Source organism: Struthio camelus, chromosome 3, assembly GCF_040807025.1.
Source record: "Struthio camelus isolate bStrCam1 chromosome 3, bStrCam1.hap1, whole genome shotgun sequence".
Lineage (NCBI taxonomy): Eukaryota > Metazoa > Chordata > Aves > Struthioniformes > Struthionidae > Struthio > Struthio camelus.
In genome coordinates this window covers 32,407,672-32,426,637 of record NC_090944.1, presented here as the reverse complement: position 1 = coordinate 32,426,637, position 18,966 = coordinate 32,407,672, and the positions used below count along the sequence as shown (strand labels likewise).

The window sequence follows — 18,966 nt, the reverse complement described above, 5'->3', positions numbered from 1 at the left end:
TACAAGGTCACACTGCAGCAGTGACCTCTGATTGACCATTGTGATTTATATTTACAGCCTGGTACCTCTAGTGTCCTCCTGTGTCTGCACCCTTCCACACCAAATTTTTTTAGACAGTACCATCCACACTGAAGAATTACTTTTAGCACTGTAAACCGAGGTGAAAGTAAAACAAATTTAGACAAGAGTTACTTGATTACTGGACAATTGTTTTCAGAGCTAAACAAGCTAAATTCAGCTCAGGCCAAGATAAGCCCAGATGAATTCTGAGATCCTGCACTGTCAGGTCAATAGAAAGCCTGTGGCTTTTAATAGCTGTGGAAGGAATCATATTTTACTACCATTATATAAAGATACATTAAACATATTGCTGAGAGCAACCTCTACTAATAGTGACACTGTGCAATTTTTGTTCACAGCTCTGTAGTAATAAAATTATTAATTCCAATTTCATTCTATTTTAGAGAGTTTGTTTCTAGATATAAGAAACATCTATCCAGAAAAAAAGAGCAAATACAGTTGCACAGGAGACACTTGCAACAGCTGTGGTTAAATGATTATCAGATGAAATATATTTGAATTATGTATTGTTCTACTTCAAAAAGTAAATTATGTACCATGCGAAACTTATACCTCCCAAGTTTTGAGGAGGGGAGTAAGACAAATCTTTGAAACATGTATTATAGCCAAATTTAAAAATACTCCATATTCTTTATCATAGTCTTTTTTTTTTTTTCTCAAGAGAAAGTGAGATTTGATAGGATGGATTCTGTCTTTTGCCTGCTAGAACTGTGTAAGATGCAAAATAATCAGTAGAACAAGAAAGATACTAGATCATTTGAAAAGGATTCACCAAAGCGTTCAGAGTGATTACATCCGTGAGGTAGTAGTTACAGTGAAATGCTTTTGGAGCTTTATATATGGAGACTCATTTATGTATCTTCAGATTTAATATACAATATTGTTCACCAGAATTCCTGATCAAGAACATGTGAAATATCTGTAGGCTCATATCAGTAGTTTGAGTTCTTTAAAGTAAATACATTACATTTAATTTTTTTGTGTTTAATTAGCATATTGAAAAATTGGAGGTTTTAGAATGTAATGCTCAATATATTTTCCCACATTATTTAAAAATTAAGCAACTCTTTCACCAGTCATATAAAGAAGTAAATCTTTTTAGACTTATTTGCTAGAGAGAGAAGCTGACACAAGTAGAATCTATGGTTAACTTAAATTAAAAGGCTTGGCATGTATGTAACAAAGTGATTTCTCTACACTGAATCTCATACTGTGCCTGATTTGAGGAGGGCTTGGCAGAAAACTCACTTGAGTATATTGGCTATAGGTGCAACCTAGAAACAATCCTTTTTCATTTATAATACCAACTGTTTTTTAGTATGCCTTTTTTTTTCAATTTTAGTAGGGTTTGGCTTTTGAGAGCATTTTAGTAATTTTCTTTCCAGTTGATAACAACTAGCACAAAGGATGCCCTTGCAGCAATGAAGGCTAGCTGCAGGCTGGCTGCATTAGCTGGGATATAGCCAACAAGTTGAGGGAAAGCACTGTTTCCCTCTTCTAAGAATTCATGAGGCAGCATCTGGAAACTGTGTCTATAGTTTTGGGCCCCCAAGGGACAAGAGAGGTATTGCTAAAGTAGAACAAGTCCAGCAGAGAGCCAGTAAGACGATTAAGCCAGTAAGGCTTAAGCATAGTAGTAGAAGAATGCTGATAGAATTAGGGATTGCTCAGCTTGAAGAAGATAAGGCTAAAGGGGATCTAATTCCTGTCTTTAGCTGTCTAAAGGGAAGTTATAGTGAAGGAGGAGCCAGAGGTGTGCAGTGAAGAAACAAGTGTCATAATCACACATAGCAACACAGTTCCAACTGGACATAAGGAAAAGATTCTTCAGCGTGAGATGGGCAAGTACAGGTAGCACAGGGAAGTTTAGGAAGCTCAGTTCTTGGATATTTTCAAAACTGCTCAGGAGAAGACCTGAACAACCTGATCTAGCTTCAGAACTAGCCCTGTTTTTATTCAGGAGGTCAAACTATGTAATTTCTTAAAAAAATAATAAAATTTAAAAACTTTAAAAGAAGTTGGAAAATACTAGCCAACACAAGCTGTGCAGTAATTGGTACATAAGCACTGCACAGATCTGTGGTTTGTATACAGAATCTAAAATAGGAATCATTTCAAAACAGATTCCCCCCTTTCCAGTAAAGCATAGGTGGCTGAAGTGACAAGTATTTTTATTACCTTGATGGCTTCACTTCTTGATGTTTGTGTTGCTAGTTGATACTTGAATTCAGTGAACTATTTGATATTTACTAATAAGACATGTTATATAATGAAATGATTTCTTTGTTAATATACTTTAAAGCGCTTACAGCTGAAGTGCAAATTAGATATAGTGATTTGCCAAAACAAGTAATAAACTGATATTTTTACTCTTTGGTCCTTTTTCATATTCATTGTGATGAAATGAGTGCTAATAAAACGTTATAAAAATGGCAAAATCAATATATTTAAAATATCTTTCTCAGATTAATGCTGGATTAATAACTAATTGTGTGTGACAATAGATGCTACCTAGCTGTTGCTAGGGTTGGTAATGAGACTTTGGTAAAAAAAACTTTCCTTTTAAAATATTTCCATTTCCTATTTATGGAGGAATCTATTGGTAACTTAGATAAGCAAAAATATGTTATCGAATTTGTTTTGATGACTAGATTCTGGTTTTATCTTATCTTTTTTTTCTCTCTCTTGCTTTTGCTCTTTTTCTTTTTTTTTATGTAGTTGTATTTGGGCAATTTGCCTATTTTCAGACAGCTTTGAATGATGTGGCAGAATTATTTGATGGAGAAAACTCTCAGGCTAGACTTCTTAGTTCGCTGTCTGGTTCTCACTCAGGTAAGAAAAAAGAAAACTATACATTTCTTATGCAGTTTAGAATAGAAAAAAGAATTCAGGAGAACATTATCAATTTCATTTGCAAATATAATAGTAAATTCATTGGAAAAGGATGCTAAGGGAAAGGGAAGACCATTCTGTCTTTTAATTAAGACTTTCTTCTGGAACATATGGTTTAGGCAGCAACAGCAGAGTGGGTTGAGTGCAGAAATAATTGAATGAAATTATCTGTTTTGTAAGAGGGCAGATTGGGTAGTCTAATTATCTTCTCTGCCCCTAAACTCTGTGAATTGCACACCTACATTTTCTGAATGTCTCATTGAAACACAAATTACTTGTATTCACAAAATGCAATTATCTGTTTGCAAACACACAGTTAGACTAAAAGCAGGCCAGCTGTTGCATTCAGGTAACTATAACAAAATGTTGACCCTGTGAAATCATAATTAAACCTATATGGAATTCAGCATGGCCAGGATTTCCAGTGTATGAATGCATAATGACTGTGTTCATCTCAAATTAGTAATATATAAATACATTTCTGCAGCTGCACATGTGTCTTGCCATTCACTTCTAGTATTAAGGACAGCTGATATGTAAGTTTAAGATTTTTGTGCTGTAAGGCTTTTCATTTTTCTTGGTTTTGGATTTGTGTATTATTTTGCTTTGAATAATTGAAGAAATATTTCTATCAAAGGAATATAACATATCTATTTGATTTATAGAAAGCATTTTAGCACTTGAAAAATTTACTTCTGAGGGATCTGAGCTATTCCTGTCATAGGAAGAAAAATTTGTGAATTTATTTTAAAATTTGTTTTAAAATTTGTTTAATCATTGACAAGAGTTCAGCAACAAAATACAATATTTACTTTTGAATTTTAAAGTTTAAGAAATAACTAATCTAAATACCCAGTTTTACTGCATCAAGTGCATATCAAAAGATTAAAACCAGTGTCTGTGCTTTCATAGCACACATTGGAAAATAATTTGAAATATTTGAAATTTATGATTTCTACTTACTCCTTCTGGCATTTTAGAACAGCATTAATGTGACACGTTCATGTCTCATTTACATTGATGCACGTTAGGCATTCCTTGATGTAATCACTGGAGTTACAGTAATGCAAAACTAATCTGAGTGAAAGAATTATCAGTCCTATTTAGCCAGTTATCTAAGATATCTTAAATTAGCACATTCTCATTCATTTCAGTGGAACTTCCTAAAATTTATGGTGGTATAACCCAATGAGAATGAGAACAATTGGCATTAGATAGAGTGGCATCCTGGAGTGTAAAATCATAGCAATTAAGAATGTAGTGGTTCATTATTAAACTTTTATCATGACTGGATAGTTATCTCACATATGAACAGATTAAATGTATCAAACATCTTGATCAATCCCTGTTAGTATATACAATTTGAAATGCTATTAGAAAATTAAAAATGTAATTTAGTTCATGTGTGACTATACGTTTTTTCTGAAGCAGCAGAATAAAAAGAGTCATAGACCTGTTCTCTCTCATTTTAATTTTAGTTTTAAAATTATAAAGATCACAGGAAGATACCCTGTGTCACCTTTAGAATCCTTTTAATTGTTTAATGTATTTTTCAAGGCATGTTAAAGCTCTCAGTCAGGTCGCAGAAAAAGTTGGCCAAACATTCTTCTAATGATTCTGGCCCCAAATGGTAAAGGGGTCACCGGACAAGCAGTTTGTTGGAGCTCTAATTCCAATAGCTGCAGGAAATGTCAGAAGGTTTATATTGCTGAATCATGAAGTTCGTGAAGTATTTGTAACTTGACTAGTTTTCAAAATTCCAGTGGCAAATTTAATTTTATACAATATGATTTACATGTTTTAAACTGTAGAGAAAAACATAAAACTGTATTATTATCTTTCATTTTAATGGTATATTTGGTTAAATACTGAAGAGCTGTAACTGTTTTTTCCATTTCTTTTCTCTTTTTATTTGTAGGAGAGACATTGCCTTTGGCTACGTCTAATCAAATTCTTCTGCGATTCAGCGCTAGGAGTGGGGCATCAGCCAGGGGGTTCCATTTTGTCTATCAAGGTAAGTCTGCTTGCTTTTGATGGACGGCACACTTGTGCCAGTCTTTAGCAGCATATTAATTTGACAGCGTAGGTCGTAAAGTGTTTCTTTACGGATAGGTGTAGTCTTAACCTTTTTCTAGTTGCCATGGACATCTTCTGGTCCTGGCTTCAGAAGTGCATTGGCCTCAGGTGAATCCTGTCTGGCTCCATGGACTTGAATAGTTCTAGACTCTCTGAGTAACCCCTAATCTGTTGCTCTCCAACTGCTGGTTGACCATGTCATTCTCAGACTGTGAAAGTACGTAGTGAGGACTGTGAAGGCAAAGCAAAAAAGGCATTGAATACTTAAAACTCTTCTGTAATGTTTGTCATTAGACTCACCAACAGACTCACGCATTTTTTAAACTTCCTTTTATAAGTAGCACACATCGAATCTCTTCTTGCTACCCCTAATTTTCCCTGCCAGCTTTTGCTCCAGTTGGGCTTTGGCCTTCCTAGCTTTGTTTGTAAGTACCTGAGCAATGCTGTTACGCTTCTGTTCTGTTGCCTGCCCTTGTTTCCACATGTGGTATGCCCCCCTTTTGTGTTTTAATTCTCTGAGAAGTTCCCTGTTTATCCCAGTGGGTTTTCTTCCTAAATTCCCAGTCTTCCTTCATAACGGGATCCTTTGTTCTTAGGCTCTCAAAATTTCTTTCAAAAAGTCAGCCAGCTTTCCTGAGCACCCTTCCCCTTTGTGCTTGTTTCCCAGGAGATTCCATCTACCAACTTCATGAATATGCTGATGAAGTCTGATCACCTAAATTACAGTCCTAATGCTACTTTTCACTTTCCTAGCCTTCTACCGAATCCTGAACTTAATCATATTGTAGTCACTGCAGCCCAGGCTGCCGTCTATATCCACGTATACCAATAGCTGTTCTCTGTTTGTGAACAGCTAGTCAAGTTGCAGGCACTTAATTTAACTATTTAGTTATTTTTAACAAAGCAGAGATATTTTCACTTAGCGTATGTGTATTTGTGCATGTGTGTATGTACATACATTTCAATGTGTTTACTCGCTTTAGGTATTTTGCATTTGATCAGTTGTCTTTAAGTAGCAAGTATAATAAGATACTAACTGGGCACAAGCACAGTTAACCTTGGTTTTCTTATCTGGCCACTAGATGTGTGATTTTTTATCTTCATTTCACACGCTGTTACTGTACTGCATTGCTGTTCTAGAAAAGAGGAAGTAAAACTTCGATATATCTTATCACTGCCACACTCTATTTTTCTACCTTTATTAACCCAACATTATTATTCTTAGTTAGGTGAAATATCTATTAATTCTAGCCAGTATATTTCTTGACTAAAATCAGTAGGGACAAGAGCAAAGAACTTGTGTTCTAAACACACTGAATATTATATTTCAGTTTTGACCAAAGTGAAATATAAATCTTTAAACTGTATTTGAGTTGGATCTAAGTTGCTGCGGTGTCAGGGATGAGAAGAGCACGTAGTTGATCTGTGTTCAAAGGCAGATTTCTGTGAGGTGAAAATGAAAACATGCCACTGGGTAGCATTTTATCTTCCCAAAATAAGAAATGGGAATTGCAGATGCACCTGAAATTGCTAATTGAACTTTGGAATTCAATAAATCAATAAAAATAGGATTGCTAGAATTGTTACACAATATCAGTATTCCAACAATTTGTGATTTGTATCCAAACGTTATAATGACACAGAAAATAGTTCCTGTAGTTATGGCAAAGAAATATCCAGTTAGCTGAAACTGATATCAAAAATAGAATGAAAGTTAGTTTATATTTAATTTTTGCCCTATCACTCCTACTAATAATGGTTAGAACCTTAAGTTGGGGTTATTTTCTAACAAAACAATAGAAACAAATATTAGATTTAGGATTTTGTTCTACCCTCTGACAGGGCAGGGGTTACTCAATTAAATGAGTATGGCATAATAGCTCATGCTGTTCTGATAATCTTTATTAGGTTCACCAAAAACCTTAATCCCTAGGAGTACTGTTCCTCTCAGCTTTCTCGAGAAATAGTTTCAAACACTCCTAAAGATCTCAGTACTGGACATGTATATGCAGCATAATGATGGTGGTTGTGAAAGCAATGGAGCAGTGCTTCAAAACAATTCTATCAGTTCCAGAGGTAGTTTGACTGAAATGAGCTTGAATTCTGCATCACATACCATTCCTTACTGTAGAAGCATACACATAAGGCATAAAGAGAAGGTAAAAGTGCCAAAGACACTTTGAAGTCTGTCTAATGAATATCTGTAGCTCAGCTCACAATTTTGGGGAGTTTGTTTAACTGTATTAGTTTTGCTCAGTACTTTACTCCAGTTGCTGTTTCCAAGGTTTTTTGATAGCTGAATTTTTGTTCAGGCTACTAAGAAATTCTCTCTTCTTGAAGAGTTTAGGGAGAAAAATTGGCATAGCACTGGCCAAGAGGCACTTTCAGTATTCAAGGGCGAGTAGCAGATGCATGACTTGCAGACCTGTTCCTAACACAACAGACTCTGAGGAGTTATGTGCGTGTCTACACTGCAGTTGAAATGCAAGAATGAGACAGTATGCCCAAGTGTGCTAGCACGCTGCTAGGTAGCACTTAGTACAGAGTTGATCAGTATGCTTTAGAGGATGTATTCTGGTCACATCTGGAGCAGTACTTGCAGATTCATGGCAAGTACAGGCAGCAAATTCAGTCCTGAAGGGGCCTCTGGGCAGTCCACTAGATGCAGTGCCTGCATACCCAGTAGGCTTGATAAGGCAGCCATCAAACACTGTGGTTTAATATATACTAGCTTTTCAACTTGACTGAAGTATAAAAATAGTTTTGGAGAGTTTTAAATAATATTGTCACTGTGCATTTTCCTTTCTTTTTTTTTTTTTTTTTTTCAATATTAGGGTTCTTTTACATTAGAGCACAGTCATGGCTTGACAGAATGATTTAATGGAAAGGACTGTCTCATGTCAGAAATGTTTCCATAGCTGTAAGGACTTGGTAGGGACTATTCAAGCCTTTTCTGGGTAGTGTTTGCAAGCCTTCTTATTTCTGTTTTTGTAGAAAAGTTTCACCATGACTCTACCTTCTACTTTGGATATAGCTGAGAATGTCAGCGCCTGCCTTCTTTATAAATCAAAAGCATCACTTGCATTTAAATTTACCGTTATCACAGTTAATGATAAAAAGAGGGGGAATTGATAGCCTACAAATTTATGTAATTAGAGAACAGCTTTCAGCATTTGAATTCTTACTATCAGCTATTTGCATGTGAAATACACCTTTCAATCTCACTGTTTTTATTTGTTTCTCATATGCCTAGTGTTCAGTTATTTTTAACTGGGTTACTGTGTTTTGACTGTGATGCAAAGCCTCAGTTCTATTAATTGTATATATATTGATACAAACATATATATATATATATAATATGTACATATATATATACATATTGCTGCAAAAGAATAACTCTCCAGGTATACACAATGATATGCTTCGTTTCAGTCACTTATCTGGACTACAAATATTTTTTAGTAACAGTAAGAAATAGATTTTGAGAAATAAGAAATGTTTTCTGCACCATCACAAAATGAATCAAGTACTACACTTGTACCACACTATTTGACTATCCATTTCTGTATATGTTTTGAAACATGTCTTAGGAGCTTAATTTAATACACATTTCTTTTGCTTAATGAATTAATGGTTTTTAATTAATAAGCTATCTCATTGTGAAAATTTTCTCTCATCTTATGAAATATATGATCACATTTCCAGTAGTGCCTGCTTGCTAGCCTTTTAAATACTCTGGAGAATAGCATCCACTCTCTCAATGAACATACCAATCTGTCCTGCAAAGTCAGTCATTTTATTTATCACCCTCTATTCCAGGTTGACCTTCTTCCCTGTTCACTTTTCCACTGGGCTGATTTCAATTTTGTTTCACAGCAGTATGAAACATTTACTAAAAGAGGGAGGATAATTACTATAGAAAAGAGAATGTCTCTGAGATACAGCTTGAGAAGTCTAGATTGCCAACACTGTAGGCAAAAGCTAGAAGGAAGGCTAGGGTGGAAAAAGGTTATAGATTACATTATTTCAAATTCTGGTCTGAGCGAGCAACAGATGAGGTTTGTAGCTTTTTATTCAGGTTTAATGGCTTTTGCAATGCCATTTTCTGGAAAACTTATTTTTAGCTGTATATCTCATCTGTGGTTTCATTTCTTTTTCTCAGATGACCGCATTTCCTTATTTTTCATACAATGGATAAAGAGCATGTGTAATACCAGACTGCATGAATACCCACTCTTTCAGAATATTAGGGTTAGGTATGCTGAGATATTATGTACAAACAGTCACACTTAAGAAGATTGAGAATGTTTTTTTTCAGATTTGTCTTACGCTTGTTTTCCTTTTATGTTGTCACCTGAGAGATGACAGCACACAATTTTATATAGCTTACACTGCAGCAACACAGACAGTTCTTTCCCTAAAAAGCAAAGTAATACTTTGGAATGACCTTTGTAGCACCCTACAATTTATGGGTTTTTGATGCTTGCCTTCCTTTACTTACTCTTCCATGCAAATATATGAATTAGTTTAGGAGGTCAAATTAAATTTTAAAGAGGATTATTATGAAACTTAGCATACTAGGATGAGGAAAGATTGTAGGAAAAAATACAAAGTGAAACAAGAATAAAGGAAGAATATGATTTAACAACTAAATTGATCAAATCTGGGACAGGAAGAAAATACATAACTACATGCTTACTGCTGATTGTTATTAGAGAGCAGAGTAAAGTCTGTAAGTGTTATTTTCCATATGTATTCCCATGACGTATTATGTCCTGCATTTACAATACATGTCCTGGAATTTGTTTGAAACTGTACTGCATTTTGCCATAGATTAGTGCTTCATCCTTAAACTCCATTTTAAACCCTATTTTTATCTGGGGGTACCTTGCTTTGATGTTATATCTGGCTTGCATTATGTCTATTCTTAAGATAATTCACCTTAAAACAGGAAAAAATTAAATTATGCCTCTTATCCAAATGACTGGTGATTTGTTTGTGCATCTTCAGCATTAGTCACTGTAAGCATTAATAGGGTATTAATAAATACTGTGGAAGAATTCTGAGCAAGGTGTCAATTTTAACATGGCACTGAGTGTTTCCTGCTGGCAATGGGATAATCTGATACAACACCTGCAGTGGATTTTTGTAGCTGCCATGGATGTTTTGTTTACTGGCTATTCTCATAGCCTATAGTTTGGAAATGGAAGGAAGAACGTAGTGGTACTTCTGCTATATAAACAGATTTAAAAGTGTTAGTAAACCATCCCTACCTTTGCAATAGTGGCAGAGATGGCTTGCTCACAGAAGAAAACTTTCTTGAGGCAGTACTATAATAGAACAAGATGGTTTGACGTCCTTTGTTTGTTTAGGGGTGCTAAAAATGATAGTTACAGAAAAAATCTGTTTGGATTGCAACCACACACATGCAAATGTCGAGCTGTGATTTCTGACAATTTTAGGCTGTTCTTCAATCTAATTCTTACAAAGGTTCCTCTGCACAGCTGTTGGAGGGATTCTCCAGCTGTGGACTCCAGATGAAGGTTAGAGAATGTGAGCAAAGACTTTCTCCTGAAACTTCCTCCCTTATGAGGAAGTGGATAAAAAAATAAAAAGAGAAAGGCTGTAGTATCACAAATGCCTCTCTTCTACCCAGTGAATGAAAATAGGAGTAATGCTGAAATTTTCATTCAGGACAGGTCATATAACTTCTTAGGGGGACAACTAAGGGCTACATATATGTAATGCAGGGGGCTGCAAGGGTGACCAGTGTGGGAAGCGGTCATGAACTGCTCTGTGCCAGCTGCAGCCAGCTTTCTTTGGAACTGCTGTGAACAACCTATCGTGTGCCAAAACTTCAGCTAGTCAGAGGACACAGCCCCCCCTGCTCAAACATATTGAAGAAAGAGAGTGGCAGCTGCTTGAGGCCAGAGACACTGCTGGGGACATGCTGCTGGAGGTGCTGTGGGAGGGAACTGCTGGAGGCACACTCTTGGAAGGAGGCACTTCCAAGGGGTGGCCAAAGGGATTGCACCTCTAAAGGGGCTGCTGCCTGTGGGTGACCCACGCTGGAGTGCAAACACCTCTGAGGGGATGGCGGCCCATGGAAGACCTTTACTGAGCATGGACAGCTTTGAGGTACTGTGTCCCTCAGGCGACATGCTGGAGCAAGGACACTAAGAAACAGAGGGTCAAGAAAACAAGAAGAAGCAACAAGCAGGAAAGAAAATGAGTACTAAGCAAAGTGCAGCAGAGGAGAACAGGAAGAAACAAAGAGGGATAGAAAGAAACCAAGAAGCAGAAAGAGTGCATATGACCTGCGCTGCCTGTGATCTCACTGGAGGAACTGGGATGGACTGTGTGCAATCCAAGAAAATCGAGAGAAGAAAGGGAGAGGATAGGTATTTGACCGAAGCTAAGCCTGGGGAGGGGCAAAAAAAGGGTTTTTTCCTAAAAGATTGTTTGATTGTGTATGTCTTCTTTTTTCTCAGTCAGTGATTAGAAGTTTGTGTTAACTGGTAATAAATTAAATTAAGTATAAATTCCTTGGGTCAAAGCTGTTTTGGCTGCAAGAACATATTGAACCTTTTGCTATCACAGGATTGGAAATTATTCATCTCATGGCCAAAACTCCACTACTGACTAAGCACCCTCCACCGTGGGATGGATTCATGCTTGGTCACATGGTAGAAGCTGCAGCTCTAATCATATGACAGTCATGTAACTGGATGTACATACAGTCATTATATATATAAAAAAAAAATGAAATAAAATAGTTGTTGTACAATAGCCCATTAGAAAGAGAAGAGGCAATTAAGCCGAAGAGAGGAGGACAAAAAAGAGCAGGCCAGATCAGATGAATTGACCTGGTAGACTGCATCTGGTCTGCAGATCATGGTCAGGGAGAACTGTGACTGTGTGAAGTCTTTGAAGTAGAGTTTGCTCATTATCCTCCTGCTAGGGCAGAACAATTACCTGCCATGGTCAGAACTGCATATATGAGGTCAACCTAGTCACAAATAATCAAAGATACACTAAATAAAATTGTATTTGGTAGTATTTCTTTTTTTCTGTTTGAAGGGAAAAAAAAAATACTTTTAACAAGTTATATCACGGAACAGCTAGATGATATGAGGTACTGTTGAAATCTTAATCACAAAATCCTATTTATTTAAACAATGAAATGTATTACATTTAATTAAAGGGAAGTGGTTTGTTTATACTATTTAAAGTATTTAACCTTTTCAAAATTTGGAAAATTCATCAGCTTTTGCTTTTTGGTAGACTGTTGTGTAACTCATTCGAGAAATGTGTTAAGTCTACCTTGGACTGTTTCTTTCTATAGCTTGCTTAGGCTTTCAGTGCTAAAAGTTTGAATCTTTTACATCCATCCACCCTAATGATTCAGAAGAAAGTATGCTAGTTTATTTGTATGACCTAATCTGGCAAATCAATCCACTATGTACTGATAAAAATTGCATGTATTGTTATCACTAGTACCTAATATTTGTAATCTTCTTTTAAAAAGCTTTTCTCTGCACTCAACAATACTTGCATAAGCTTAACTGTTGTTCCCAATAGAAATACAGAAAACTGATAGAACATAATGTTAATATAATAATAAATGAGAATTTCCAATGTTGTTGCATAGTGTTGCATAAAATGTGTTGTATAGTTCATGTTAGCTATAGGACTGATTTTAATTAATGTTCTATATTCAACTTCAAAACAAATGTGAACTTCTAGAAAACCTGCCAGTGCTTAAAACAGCTGTGCTTCAGCAATTTTAATTTTGAGCAGAGTAAATGACAGTTCAAGAGATGAGAAAAACATAAAGTTAATAATAGGAAAATAAATATATTTAAGCTCCAAATGTCTTCTGCCCTGCTTAGCAACCAGGGAGCCACTGGCCAGGTACACACTTGGTGCGTATGTTGCATGTGTATGCACATTAATGGAGGTGAATATTGTTATTTGCTGTTACAAACCAGAAAAAAAAACCCTTAAGGTTCTAAAATAGAATGAAATATGTAGCTTTGTGTGTGCTAGTCTTAAAATATGGTAGTAGGAGTGAAACATCATGTTTGAGACTGCCAAAAAGAAAGTCTGAACCTCATTTTTTAAATTACTTTTTTCTGTGCCATTCTATGTCTGTATTAAGAGCCAAACGGCAATCAGTTTTCACAGTGCCACTTACTCATATCTAGATGCAGTAATCCCCTGAAACTATTTCTTGAAGAAACCAAACTGATCAAACAAAGCTGCTGAACTTGACTCTCTTGTATTTAATTAGATTGTTTCTATGTACATTTGTTTTATTATAATATAAACCATAGGCGATATTGTAGCACAAATGATACTTCTATCGATTTTTTTCTACCTGTATATATATATATCTTTACATCAGTTTTTAAATTGTAGCATTTACTGTCTAACTGTAAAACAAAATGTGGAGAGAACAACAACCTCGGTACACATAGAGGTTCACAATGCTAAAACCCCCAAATGAGTCAGTAACTACAAAAAACCTGCTTATTATACAGAAGTGGTCATAAACAAGATAGTCAAAGGGAAAATAAAACCGTAGGCTTCTGATGAACTTTTGTTATTTTGCCCTTTACATGTTGCTTAGAGTCTTTCAAACGTTCTCGTATCACATCAGGTTTATGAATTCTCAGAAATTACTAGTAAAAATAATTGTTGTCCAGTGTAAATATTTAAAGGGCCTTTAGGGCGACATTGATATTTCTGTCTATTGTCCAATATGATAAACAATGCTATAGTAATACATTGCTTTTATTCTGATTATCTACAGCGTAATACTCTGTTATTCCAAGGAGAAGCCAAAGCTTCTATATTTAATAAGTAAAGTAGGTGATAGGAATTGATATCCTGTCAGTAAATAGCATAGTTAAAAAAAACCACTGGTTCTCTCATGCCTACGGACATGATTCTAGTCACTTGTTCTCCACGCTGCTGTCGTGTTCACATGGGAAAGAAGCGTTCCTGTCACATTCTGTACCTGGTCACAGCCCACAGCCCAAACTGGCTAACAGCAATGAAAATGTTAGGCCATTCTTTTAAGATGACGGAGTGGAACAAGCAAATGGAACAAGTAAAATTAAGCTCTATCCTATAAGAAACTGTGCATGCTTAGTGGCCTATTTATTTTTCAGATGATTACTGTCATTTGGGTTCATGGCATCTTTTTTTTTCTTCTATTTATGCAGCTGTTCCACGCACAAGTGATACGCAGTGTAGCTCAGTTCCAGAGCCGCGGCATGGAAGGAGAATTGGCTCTGAGTTCTCAGCAGGTTCTGTTGTTCGATTTGAATGTAGCCCTGGCTATCTGCTACAAGGCTCAAAAGCTATCCGATGTCGATCTGTGCCGAATGCCTTAGCTCAGTGGAATGACACAGTACCAAGCTGCGTAGGTAAGCAGTTGCATTTAAGTCATCTGTTCTGTCACACATGTCTCTGAATCATAATTCAGGAACTGTTTCAAAAAATAGTATTTAACACATATATTCACTCTTCTTAGATTAATACCAGTCATGCTCAATTTACAAGAGCAGTTTTCCATATCAAAAAGTAATTAAGTACCAGCTGGTTGGTAGGCAGTATAGTGTTGTGTATAATAACTTAGATTATATGAACAAGTGTGATACCCGTTTTCTTGAACATTTATTATTTTCATGACTCATCTACAGCTTGAAATACAAGATAATGTTTAGTTCTCCAGAAGTGTCTATCCATGTTGTATTATACAGTATTTGTTATATCTTTCTATCACACATAGGATGATGATTTCCTTTTTCAAGTAGAGGCTTAATATAAAATAAATAATGACAGCATTGTTACATATAGCTAATTTGCTTCAGGTTGTCACCAAGCATCCAATGGGATAATGTTTAGTACTTTAGATTTATTTGTAAATGTTATTAAAAGGTTCTTTTCTCCCCCTCCTTAGATTTATATCAAAAATTCATTGCTATTCATGGGAATTTATACTATAGTTCGCATTTTCTAAGAATAAATGTAGGTTACCTGGTTTTTATGTATTTCGTTTTCTGTTTAGTTTAGTTCTGTTTTCTTGAACCTTAAGGAAGTAATGATGCATATGGTAAATATATGTAACATACCACACTGTTACCAGCTAGGTCCAGTATTAGAACTATTTTAGACTGTGGGTAAGTTCAGATGATTTCTGGCAGTTTAATGATGATTGTGTTTAATGTTATGCCTTTACAGTTGTTCGTTGTTACTCTCAAGTAGGACATGATTCTAGGCTATGCTGCTAGGCTGTTCTAACATGTACCCAAAATGAAATTCACTTCTGGGTTGTTTATTTATGCAGGTGGTTTCTCATACTGGGTGTTCTTGATATATTTTAGAAAACAAAATTGCTTTCTAAAGTTCAGATCATTGCTTAAAGCCTATTTATGCTATACCCTCCCCCCCGAACAACTGTTTATGTTACAAAAGAGAGTTATGAACATTAGCTTATTAATAAAAAATATTATTACTTTTCTGTTCTCTTAATTGTTTCAGGTATTGTATTAATTCGTGATAATACTTTCTTTCAGTGCCGTGTAGTGGGAATTTTACTGAACGAAGAGGTACTATTTTATCACCAGGTTACCCTGAACCTTATGGTAACAGCTTGAATTGTGTGTGGAAAATCATAGTGACTGAAGGATCAGGTATTCAGGCAAGTCCACCTTCTGCCAAACATGGAATATCAAGTATTTTCTGGTTTGGTTTTAAAAGTAAATATTTTTTTCTTTTAGCAGTGTGAGAAAAGAGCAATCAATCAGTTGGATTATTTACTTGGCTACTTGAAACGTTTGTGCTTTGTTTTTCTCAGTGTTGTTCACTGGTTAGCTTTATTTATCTATTCCCTAGAGGACATGAATGAGAAATAGGTAACAAGCAGCTTTGTCTTTTAACAGTGTAGAATATTGAAAACAGGTCCTGATCCTTTAAGCTGACTTGCAATACCAACCCTTGCTGCTAGGATTTCACTGAGGCTCTTGAGAGGTCTGGAACTGTCTTGATTATCTTCCCATTTACACTTTGAGTAATTAGTCATAATCATACAACATATATGCAAAAGCATCATTTGCCTGGTGTCGTGTTCATACTTTGTAACAGTTTAGACAACTTTAAAAGTGGGTATTTTTCACTCAGCTATTTTTGCTTTGATCTGCTTGTTTATATTTTTTTTGGGACATATTCTTCTTTTATTCTGCTATTTTTAGAACATTTCAAAATACATAGGATTAGTTGATTTTAAAAATTCTCAGGTGTGGTGTTTTACAGATCCAGGTCATCAGCTTTGCCACGGAACATAATTGGGATTCACTTGAAATATATGATGGTGGAGATATGACAGCACCGCGCCTTGGGAGCTTTTCAGGTAAGGATGTGCTTTGATTTAAACATACAGGGCTATATATAGTTGTACGAGAGAAGATGTGCACGTATGCTCACACGTATCCACAAAAAGTATATTTGTATGGAATCTTTCATTGTATCATTAGGTAGCTGTCTCATTTTGGGTAGGAAGTTGTAAGTGCTGCAAATTTGTCAACATAAATATCCAAAGAGAGATTTTCAGAAGCGAAAATGACACTGATATGTTTAGTTTTTATTAGTGGGGTGTGGGTGCTTCTACTTTTTAGAAGTTTCCCCTTTTCTTTCATCTTACATACCCCTCTAGTAAAAAGCGTGTGCTGACATAAACTGGTACTGACATTCACAGAACTTCCTTTGATAACTTTGACTTAGCTTATCCTCGTAAGCCTCTCATCCCCAGGAAAAGGATGAAGCAAACATTTCAATTACAACATAATAAACCATGTCATTTGTTTTTTCACATGTATATTAGATAAATATAGTTCTACTCCTTTTTTATAAAATAATTTTTATAGAAAGAGCATATTCTATAAACCAGGCTAAGAGGAACAGAAAATTCATGTAAGAGTAAGTGATGAATTATTTCCCAGACTCATCATATCTATCACAAGCCTGATCTGATTGTGGTATAGCTACAGCGTTTTGTAGAATTTTGCTTTTCTAGTGACTTTACGAACTTTTAAAGTACAGGTGAGTATTGGATTACATAAGGGAATAAATGATCAAATAAAAAAATAAACCTCACATGATTTAATTGGATATTTAATTAAATTATTTTAAGTTGCATTTAAACATTTACTTATAATGCTATAACGTTTTATGTTAAATGCTAATAATTATGCTGTATATTAAACTGGCAACAAGCAACACAGTGATCATGGAATCAGCTTTTGACAATTTAAATGTGTGACACATTTTTTTGATGTGTTGGATAAAGAACTGATCAAATGATTCATTTAACAACATTCCATTTGGCAACACTCATGGCTCAAAATACTCTGCTACTCTAAATTGAAAATATGTCACCTTGCTTCCTAATTCCCAGGAAAACTGAAGAAGACAATTTTTTTTGTATTACAGACATTTCACTGGAGATAGAGTAGCACAGCTTTATTTGTAGATTTATGTCTTTTATATAATGAATGTCAGACTTAATATGAAGAACACTTTCATGTGTAGGAAAGGTGTAACAAAGAGTATTTAAACATGACATGAAATCTGCTGCCCTCAAAGCCAAACCTAAAATGTGAGGCTGCAACAGAATTCTGTCTTTCAGGTATAATTTCGTAGGTAATAAAATTCAGTAGATGTCATTTCTTTCTCAGTAAATCTTGCATTGTTTTCAGATTGTGCTGATTCACTCTCTAAAATTCAGCTGTCTTCTAAATACGCATTCAAAATGCATAGTTATACATCTAAGTACTCAGAACTTATAAGCTGTGCTGCTAATCATTACAAGAGAGCTGTTCGGGGTAGGTGAAGCCAGTGGAGTTTGTTAGCTTTGCAGAATGTCATGGAGGTAGATAACTATACCATTTCGTTTGTGTCAGGGCGCTGAACGGCTGGCGGCTCCTGGGGCTGGTGCCAGGGCAGGGCCAGTGCTGGTGGCGGAGGCCTGTCCCGCCACCCTGAGGGAGCAGGGCCCCGAGGGCAGCCCCAGCCCCAGCCCTAGGGAGCATCAGGCGCCACCACGGCTTGGGGCCGGGATGGAGGTCGAGGTTCCCGAGCCCAGGCAAGGCAAGGGCTGTGGCCGGGCTGGAGCCGGCACCGCTGCAGCGTTGCGGGGCGGTGACTGACAGCCCCGGGCTGGGCAGAGATGGGGCTGGAGGAGGGAGCTCCAGGCGGAGCAGGGGGAGACAGGGCTGATTAATCCTGTGGGTCATCATCTATCAGAGAACAGCAGCATTATCAGGGTTTTCTTTTTTCTTTTTTTTTTTTTTTGGCTTATACTACAGTAATGTTTCAGATGTGAGGATGCTGTTTTAGGGGAAGGTGACAGAGGCTTTGTAAACAAGCTGTGATAGAGTCCTTAGACCACCTATTACCAGACGTAAAGATATCTGGTGCACGGGCTTCCTGGTGGCAGAATACAAGGATTCTGATGCAGCCATCCTGACAAGATGCTGCTGTAGATATGACTGATGTACTGAACACCATCAGGAGCCCTCTCAAAGCCTATTTTTGTGGGATGGGAAGGAGAAATTTCCTGTTCCTGTCTAATATTGACAGATGATGCCTTTTGGTGGTCAAACTGTTTCTTTTTAAGAGTAGATTTTGTGGGCCACACTAGACAGTATCTTTTATAGTGCCCACAAGTATTCAGAGTGATTGGAATACTATGTATTTTGTTTGTTTTCGGTGTTACTGGTTCATCAAAATAGAGCTGGTGGCTCATGGTCAAGTGAAAATAACATTGCCTTTAAAAAAAAGATCACCAAAATATTGTATACAACACTTGCTGTATACAAGCAATACCATTTGCAGACTAAAGATAGGTAT

The 18,966-nt window shown here is 36.2% G+C and overlaps 1 protein-coding gene across 2 annotated transcripts in view; it reads left to right on the top strand.

The window, feature by feature from the left end:
• Positions 1–18,966, top strand: part of CSMD1 (CUB and Sushi multiple domains 1) — a 1,260,625-nt gene that overhangs the window by 1,047,234 nt on the left and 194,425 nt on the right. For both annotated transcript variants that reach the window (XM_068937332.1, XM_068937331.1), the window contains exons 32-36: positions 2,800–2,913; positions 4,892–4,987; positions 14,280–14,483; positions 15,636–15,760; positions 16,372–16,468. In XM_068937332.1, the coding sequence (XP_068793433.1) occupies positions 2,800–2,913; positions 4,892–4,987; positions 14,280–14,483; positions 15,636–15,760; positions 16,372–16,468 (636 nt within the window). The remainder of the gene's footprint in view (positions 1–2,799; positions 2,914–4,891; positions 4,988–14,279; positions 14,484–15,635; positions 15,761–16,371; positions 16,469–18,966) is intronic.